The sequence below is a fragment of the Adiantum capillus-veneris genome, chromosome 21, assembly GCF_014529385.1.
Source record: "Adiantum capillus-veneris isolate H3 chromosome 21, ASM1452938v2, whole genome shotgun sequence".
Taxonomy (NCBI): Eukaryota; Viridiplantae; Streptophyta; class Polypodiopsida; order Polypodiales; family Pteridaceae; genus Adiantum; species Adiantum capillus-veneris.
In genome coordinates, this window is record NC_140951.1 from 99,891,885 (window position 1) to 99,901,146 (window position 9,262).

The following is a 9,262-nucleotide window of genomic DNA, read 5'->3' on the forward strand; positions in this document are numbered from 1 at the left end:
AAGGACTCCATGTGGCCCTGCTTGCCTTGGATAAGATGATATGCATAGGTGCTACTATGGCTACCTCTACCCGTAAGCCTCGTAGGTTGGGCCCACGAGGATTGGAGGAATCTATGGGGAGTTGGCTGGAGTGGTTTCTCTCTCTGAAAAGAAGGAAAGAGGAAGGGTGGCCGAGTGGTACATAGTGTAGCACTAGAAATGCTATGTAGACTAATCATCAAAAGAGTTATGCATTTTGAAGTTTTGAATAGGTTCTTTTTCATGTACGGGTGCATCATTTTTTGTTGATGATATCTTAATAAGTTACGTGGAGGCATTATACGTTATTAATGGATAAATGGCTCATGAGTAAAGAAACTAGGACCCGCTTCTTTTGACGCATGTCACCTACACTAAACTACAACACACTTTTGTAGCCCATGGGACTGATAGACATGTAAACTAGAACCATTCCAAAAGGGGGTTCAAATTTGGTAAACTAAGGCCTTCTGCCTTGGGCTCACCTTGGGTAATCTAGGACCTGCTGCCTTGGAAGTAAATTCAATCATGCATGGAAAACAAGGACTGCTACAGCAAACATGGACTTGCATGGCGAACTGGGACATGCATACAAGAGCCCTAGGGTCTCGGTTTTTGGCAAATAAACTAGGACCAAGAGCAATGAAAATTGTCGCATCAAATTCCAATGCATTAGGATAAGATAAGATGGATAGGTACTACGGATGTCTTGTATGTTGTCTGGAGGTGGGGCTACGTACCTTGATAGGTGTAGCTTATACAATAGGCTAGAGGTTACAACAGGTTAGAGGTCATGTCCGGGCCCTCGCTTGTATGCATTCTTGACAACATGCATAAAATGAGGCATAACTAGCCACCCAATACATCTCAAGTTGCATACGAGGGATTTTGCCCAATATAGGATCTTCTCCAGCTGTATAAGCTTCTAGCTCAACACTCTTCAAGATAATAGAAAACATGGTAAAACTAGGACGACTAATGTAAACTATACCGTGCATGTTTTAGGAGGAGGACTATGGTAGAGTCCTGAGGGTAGATTAGTACATGCATGGCAAGCAATGAGGAATGCGATAGCCTAGGCCATGCATGCAATCCATGGGAACCAAGCATGAGTAAGGTATAAATTGGGCCTACACATGGCGGGTAAACTAGGAGCTACCATGGCATGTAAACCAAGACCGACCTTGGCAGGTAAAGAAGGATCGATCGCAAGTAAATAGGTTTAGCCTTGGCGCTAAACAAGGCCGTGAAGAGAGTAGGTTTCACTACCTTGACCAGTGGCAATAAACAATGTCGTGAAAATTGTCGCATCAACTTCCAATCCTAAGAAGGCTGGCTGAGCACCAGGATTTTGACAAGGGAGAACGGCTGAGGCTATTGCAAGGGCTGAGATTTCTCTTCTTCTCATGTATATGACATGCAGGAGCTTGAGCTCGTGTTGTATGCTGAGGCTATTGCAAGGGCTGGAAATAACAAAAACATCAAACTCCAGCCATGCGGGAGCTTGAGCTTGTGATGTATGCATAGGTGCTACACAAAACTCCCTACCCATGTTTTCCTCAGCCTCTACTTCAACTACTTGTACATACCAAAAGCCCAAGAGAGAGAGGGTGTGTGTGTGTGTGTGGGGGGTCAACAAGCCGGCAATAGGGAGAAACATAGCAAGAAATTTAGACAATACATAAGCATACATAGAATTGAATGGCTGGAAATTCAACCTTACATGCTTGTCATAACCTTCTTCAATACTTTTTTGAATGGATGCAAGATGCTCTCTAGCAGATGCATGGTAGGCCATCATGCGCTCCTCCACCATCTGCTCCACAAACTCTTGCTCTGGCATAGTTCTAAACTCAGGCTTTAGCTTGTCCCACTTCTCTCTTGCCCGAAGATGATGAAGGTTCTCTGGCTTCTTTGCTCTCTTTGTCCTCAAAAGTTTTCTTTGACAACTCCTGCCACCTAGCATTGTCTGCTCTCCATTGGGGTGCCTTGGCTCTCGAGCCCATTGAGGGGCGACCAATCTTCCGTACGGGGATGCGGAAGTCAAGGCCATGCTCCCTCTTGAGGTGCTTCTCCATCTGCCACCTTACCAACTCAAAATGAAACCGTCTAGGGCACTTGTTGCTTGCACGACAAGGAAGCCTCCCATCAGGCAAGAACACCTCCACGTATGACAATGGTATAGAAGGCGAGGAGCTTACGCTGCTGTCCCCAATCCCCTAACCGACTTCTTTGCAAGCATCTAGTTGCTCCATCTTTTCTTTTGGGTCATCTTGAAGTTCCACCTTTGGTTTATTACCTTGTATCCCCTCCTCAGCAAGCTTTTTGCCTTTGCCTCTTGCAGGTCGTGACCTTGCTGGCTTTTTGTGGCCAGCCATGGGCTGCCCGAGGATGGCTGCTGTTCAGCCACCTTGTCATCCACCTCATGTTTTTTCTCATCCTGATATTGCCCATCAAACACATCCACTAGCTTCTTCTTGGGTCAGGGATTGATAGAGGCAGGTGTTTGTTGATGGGGCGTCCAAGCTCCTGCAATAGGAGTGGCATTAAGGTCTATCACGAGACCCTTCTTTTTACTCAGCCAAGGACTGATTCAAGGAGGTGTGGCAACTAACTTCTCCTTTCTATCCAGTGATGAATCAACCACATCCTTTCTCCCAACTCTCTTCTTCCCACAAGGCTCTTGTCCTCCTCTTCTTGGTGCCGCGAGGTTTGCAGCACCTGCCGACCACAATGTAGCCCTGCCTACCGATAAAAATTACCCTCGGCTTCCTATGAATGGCTCAATGGGTCCTTGTGGCTATGAATGTCCCTTTACCCGGTTTAGCAGCCTTGACTACGCGCATAGCAAGTGCCAAATAGACCCCTTCCCCTGCCCACATCAAACCCCGTTGCGGGTTGCATACATCGTACAACTTCCCCCGCATGCAAGGTACATCCACGTCACCGAATCTCATGAGGTGAGGCTTCACATCATCCGCGGGACCCTTCCACTGGCGCTTCCTCCCCACCCACTGCAAGGTTAGCACCCTCGTCCTCGTTTGCAAAATTGATCCGTTTGTGCACCCAAACTGTGTCGACCTGTGGAAGTATCAGCAGCAGGGATAGGGCATCAGGCAGGTTGATGGTATCGTACTTTGGCAGGGCTCAGATGCATGTTGGAGCAAGTCTCAGAGTGATGTGTATGCAAGATGCGGCCTTTTACTGGTCAAGTTGTGATTTTGGAGCTCTACTAGTAGGGATGCTTACAAATGCCTAAAGCTCGGTGATTGATATCTTTTTATGTAGCCTCGATTATGCTCTACAACTAGTGTTTTGGGCTTGTCATTTAGAGTTCTAGGGAGGAAGCTGTGCCAGGATGAAGGTCGAGCGCGATCTCTTGGGAATTGTTGAATGTCGCATTGAGCTCGAAGTCGAAAGCAATCATGGCGGTCGTCTACTCACCTAACGGAGATCTCGACATCAGAGGATCGACTTTGGGAGCGGTTTCTATTTACTTACGACCATGATGGCCTTGACACAAGAGCATGAAGCCCCATGTTGGGGTATGCGGAGCTAAGCAAGTTTACTCGATCGTGGCTTGCTTTGCTCGCGGGAACATGGTCCAAGTCATAAGCCAAAAAGAAAAATATATATATTTTTGCTTAAAAATAGTCATGATAAAAAACGAGCTGCAATTGATAGAAGGTGGCGCCATCTGGAAGGAGGGCGCTGTCTGCATGAGGGCTAAAGGCCGCAAGTGGCTGCAGTTGTATGGGGGGCCGGGCCGGCTGCATAGGGGAGCCCGCCAGTTGGTTGCAGAGGAAGGGGCGAGCAGGGCCGAGGGTTGCCAGCTTTCTGGACGGAGAAACAACCTACGGTGATGATGGCAGGTTGTTATACAGCGGTGTTGAACTGTGGGCGGGTCTGGAAGGCAAGGGGACCCTTGACAACAGGTTTTGAAGAGGAGGGACTTGAAGAGCCAAGGGGTGGCGTGTACCAACAGGGTGGCGCTACAGAGATTGGGAGGAAAAGAGAGTGGAGTAAGGCAGACAAGGTTCAAGTGCCAGAGCGTGAAGAGCTGGTCCGTGAACAGGCTTGGGAGGCAGACTTCAGAAGGTGAGGGCACCTACACGCAGAGAGGGCGGGGCTTCTTGGGTCTGTAGAGCCGCCAGAAGGCTGGCCGTGATCAGGGCAAGGGAAATTGGAGGCTGCCAAGGTGAAGAAAGGGATGTTGGTTGCTGCAGATTGGGAGGGCTGAAGTTTGCAGATGCCACAATGAACAAAGGATGGCCGTGAGCCTTGAAGGGGTGTCGGTCACGGGGCATGGAAAGGCTACGAGCACTCCTTTGTGTGGGAGGTTGATGCAAGAAAGGGAAGGAGGGCGTTTTCTTTGAAAAGCATCATTGTACACTTCCCAAATAAAACCCAAATGATTTGATATCAACACAGCCTCTACATTTTTATGCTGAAGTGCATATTACCGCTCTATTTCTCTCATGCCTAAGTGCGTGTCATGGATCTGACTGGTTTCTATGTGAATCTGGTGTGTGCAAAGGATACAAAATTCGTGGGTGTGGCATGAATAAAATGAATCCAAGTCTGAGGTCGAAAGGATACACACCACTGCTTTGGTCGGGATCTATGACTTGTTTGCTATAGGGTGGTCTATGTGTGGATATATGGGTGTTCTAAAGGGTGAAAGCCTCAAAGCCATGGTATGCTTTGCGACGGGATGCATGTAGTCGGGTGTGGTCGGGTATGGGTTTGGGAAATAGCGGTTTGCAGATTGTGTGTCTAGGTATGTGTTTACTAGGGGATAGGGGTGCTGTGAGATCACTGGGCTATAGAGAGGCATTCATTGAGTGTGCTGGTGGTTTTCTCGTTTCCCCCTTTCCATCTTGTGGTGCCTCCATTGAGGATCCAGTGATTGCTTCCCGACCAAGTGGTCGTGAATCAAGATGAAGTAGGAGTTTGGTCCAGTGTTCAAAGATGAGTGGATTGTCGATTTTGAGCTATTTATGTTGACGGTATTGCGGATGCCAGGTGATGAAGCAAAGCTCCAGACTCTACCTTCGGTGTTGCGAGGTAAAGCAAAAGTTTGGTTTGATGGCTTAGACAATGTGCACAAGCAGAATTGGATCGGATTTTGAGAGCACTTTCTACAAAGGTATCGAAAGGTGATATCGGCTTCGCAAGCAGATGCAAAGATCAAAGGCTTGCAGTAGGACGTAAGTGCAAATTTCGATGCTTTTGTTGATAAATTTGAAACTTATTGGGGGAATTTTGCGACTGCTACCTAAGCAACTGATGTGGGATACTTTAAGCTGGCAAGGTTTCTATCTTGCTTGCATCCCTATGGTCGTGAGAGGGTGGACTATGAAGATCCAAGGACCTTTGATGAAGCTGTCAGAGTTGCCAGGGCAAAAAGTCGAAAGATGAAGAAGAAGATGGAGATGGTAAAAGCTCCTTTTGTTGATATGCATGTAATCAAAGTACATGAAGGTGATGCCATGTTAGAAGAGGTAGAACAAGTGCCAACCAGGTCTCAAAAGGTGCAGAGAGGCATATTCAGATTTCCACCCAACTTGCTTGCTCAAGAGGACGAGGTGATAGAAGATCTTAAAGAAGAGATCTCAATTCTAGAGCCAGCAATGAGGATGACAGCAAAGGTGCAAGAACCGGCAAGCTCAGAAGAGGAGTTCAAAAGTTCTCAAAGTTCTAGCAGTGCTTTGGACATAGATAGCATGTGGGAGACGGAGTCCATGTCTTCTAGGTAAAAACTTATGATGTTTTTCAAGTAGATGAAGTGGAGAAAGATGTATACGAGTTGCCAGCCAGCCAGCTAAAGGTCAAAGAGAAGTATGGTTGTGTGAATCTACCAGTCAAGCAGCCCTATCGAGTGTCTCGTGATGGTGAGTCCCTATTGGAGGAAGAGGTATGGTTTGATTGTGCATCTAGTTTGATTGAAGAGTAGGTTTCTGAGGATGACTTGAAGGAGCTAGGAACAGAAGCAGTGGTAGGTCAAGTTGATTTGTCTATGTAGGGGGTGGGGCAACTTTGCCTTGATGGGCATGTTGAGGTGCACTTTGAAGTTTCGGAGTTTGTGTGTAGCCGTGGAGAGATAGCTCCGACAGATGACTCTATGGAAATTGGTATAGGTGCAGCCTATGAGAGTGATGCTCCATGCAAAAAGGAAGGTGTCACCAACCTTGCAGGTGATGAGGTATTTGAAGAACAGGTTGAAGCTCTAGCAGGTCATGCTCTTAAACCTAAAGAGTTGGTTTTGGTGCCACGTTTAAAAGATTTGGATGCAGGTATGCAAAGGGAACATGTTTGCTTTGCTATGCAGCAAGTGGAGGCAAATGACAGGGTATGGCTACTTTATGCTATGCTATTGATAGCTATGTTGTTCCAGGTTGCTTTGCAAGGTGTACTATGCAGGTTTCACTGCTCATATGATAAAGGTGATGATATGGAGAGTTCTTTAACAGGTGGCATGATAGCAGCTTATGGTACCAATGCTTCAAGTGGTCGAAAGTATTCTTATGGTTGGCAGAAAGGTTTATGGATGCAGGGTGACAAAGCTCCATGCTATGAAGGGCTGGAAGGGTGGCGTGTCTATTGGCCTACAAGTGCAAAGAGGGGCTTCAATGTGCATGCTTTACAGGTGGATGGTCACGGCCATTGTTTTGTTTTTGATCCAGGTGGACTATACATCATGCTTGGGGAAGCTTCGAGCTTTTCATTTAACCCTGGAGGGTGATGCAATAGTAGATGCTTTTATCTCTATCTCTATCCTATTTCTATAGCAACTATAATTTTTCTTATGCAGTCTATGTAGTTATTATATATCATTCGCTCTATACAGACACTTTTTTATCTAAATAATGCTATGGTTGAGCATGCATGCTCAACGAGGGGGTGGGCAATGATGGTGCACCCAAACTGTGTCGACCTGTGGAAGTATCAGTAGCAAGGATAGGGCATCAGGCAGGTTGATGGTATCGTACTTTGGCAGGGCTCAGATGCATGTTGGAGCAAGTCTCACAGTGATGTGTATTCCAGATGCGTCCTTTTACTGGTCAAGTTGTGATTTTGGAGCTCAACTAGTCGGGATGCTTACAAATGCCTAAAGCTCGGTGATTGAGATCTTTTTCTATAGCCTCGGTTATGCTCTACAACTCGTGTTTTGGGCTTGTCATTCAAAGTTCTAGGGAGGAAGCTGTGCCAGGATGAAGGTCGAGCTTGATCTCTTGGGAATTGTTGAATGTCGCATTGAGCTCGAAGTCGAAAGCAATCATGGCGGTCGTCTCCTCACCCAACGGAGATCTCGACATCAGAGGATCGACTTTGGGAGCGGTTTCTATTTACTTGCGGCCATGATGGCCTTGACACAAGAGCATGAAGCCCCATGTTGAGGTATGCGGAGCTAAGCATGTTTACTCGGTTGCGGCGAGCAAAGGCTTGCTTTGCTCGCGGGAACATGGTCCAAGTCATAAGTCAAAAGGAAAAATATATATATTTTTTCTTAAAAATAGTCATGCTAAAAAACGAGCTGCAGTTGATGCTGTCTGCATGAGGGCTGAAGGCCGCAAGTGGATGCAGTTGTATGGGGGGCCGGGCCGGCTGCATAGGGGAGCCCGCCAGTTGGTTGCAGAGGAAGGGACGAGCAGGGCTGAGGGCCGCCAGCTTTCTGGAGGGTGAAACAACCTATGGTGACGATGGCGGATTGTTATACAGCGGGGGTTGAACCTGTGGGCGGGTCTGGAAGGCAAGGGGACCCTTGACAACAGGTTTTGAAGAGGAGAGACTTGAAGAGCCAAGGGGTGGCGGGTACCAACAGGGTGGCGCTACAGAGATCGGGCTACAGAGATTGGGAGGAAAAGAGAGTGGAGTAAGGCAGACAAGGTTCAAGTGCCAGAGTGTGAAGAGTTGGTCCATGCACATGCTTGCGAGGCAGACTTCAGAAGGTGAGGGCACCTACACGCAGAGAGGGTGGGGCTTCTTGGGTCTGTAGAGCCGCCAGAAGGCTGGCCGTGATCAGGGCAAGGGAAATTGGAGGTTGCCAAGGTGAAGAAACGGATGTTGGTTGCTGCAGATCGGGAGGGATGAAGTTTGCAGATGCCACAATGAACAAAAGATGGCCGTGAGCCTTGAAGGGGTGTCGGTCACGGGGCATGGAAAGGCTACGAGCACTCCTTTGTGTGGGAGGTTTACGAAGAAAGGGAAGTTATCTGAAAAGCATCATTGTACACTTCCCAAATAAAACCCAAATGATTTGACATCAACACAGCCTCTACATTTTTATGCTGAAGTGCATATTACCACTCTCTTTCTCTCATGCCTAAGTGCGTGTCATGCATCTGAGTGGTTTCTGTGTGAATCTGGTGTGTGCAAAGGATACAAATTTTGTGGGTGTGGCATGAATAAAATGGGTCCAAGTATGATGTCGAAGGGATACACACCAATGCTTTGGTCGGGATATATGACTTGTTTGCTATAGGGTGGTCTATATGGGTGTTCTAAAGGGTGAAAGCCTCAAAGCCATGGTATGCTTTGCGAGGGGATGCATGTAGTCGGGGTTGGTCGGTAATGGGCATGGGAAATAGCGGTTTGCAGATTGTGTATCTAGGTGTGTGTTTACTAGAGGATAGGGGTGCTGTGAGATCACTGGGCTATAGAGAGGCATTCATTGAGTGTGCTGGTGGTTTTCTCGTTTCCCCCTTTCCACTATGCTTACTTTTTTTCACCACATGTTCGATCGCGATCACCTCGTTGCTTGTGCCTCATTTCCCAGTTGCAGATCTCATCTCTCAACCTTCAGTGAATACCCCGTGGTATATAGTCCTGAGGGTAGGTGTCCCCAATTTTGCAGATGAGGGTTATTCATAGGAAACTGATGAGATGCACTGGGCTTTAGATGGAATTAAAGAAGCTAATAAAAAAGGAGGCATGACGTTGCATGCAAAGGGCTACTGAGTTGAATGTGTTGCAGGAAGGTGACAGCAAGACAGAACACCAAAAAGCAACACAGGGAAATCTCTCTCTCTCTCTCTCTCTCTCTCTCTCTCTCTCTCTCTTCGTTTCACTACCAAGGAGTGCACTGCATGAATTCCATCTTGGGGGGGGGGGGGGGGGGGGGTGCAGATTTGTACGACCGAATAGGTCTAGTAGTATCTTGCTAGTAGTAGTAGTGTAGAGCCAGTATAGGTTTGAATTTGGAAAGATAATTCCTTAGAAATGATTTAAAACTTGCATATGA

General features: G+C 47.3%; 1 protein-coding gene and 1 pseudogene across 1 annotated transcript; both read left to right on the plus strand.

The window, feature by feature from the left end:
• The first annotated feature begins 1,707 nt into the window (after positions 1-1,707).
• LOC147431417 (uncharacterized) lies at positions 1,708-5,984 on the plus strand (annotated as a pseudogene).
• Positions 5,985-6,142: 158 nt separating this feature from the next.
• On the plus strand, positions 6,143-9,028 carry LOC147431418 (uncharacterized). Its single transcript, XM_086494034.1, has one exon. The coding sequence runs from the start codon at positions 6,143-6,145 to the stop codon at positions 6,761-6,763; it is 621 nt and encodes a 206-aa protein (XP_086350160.1). The 3' UTR covers positions 6,764-9,028.
• The last annotated feature ends 234 nt before the right edge of the window (positions 9,029-9,262 follow it).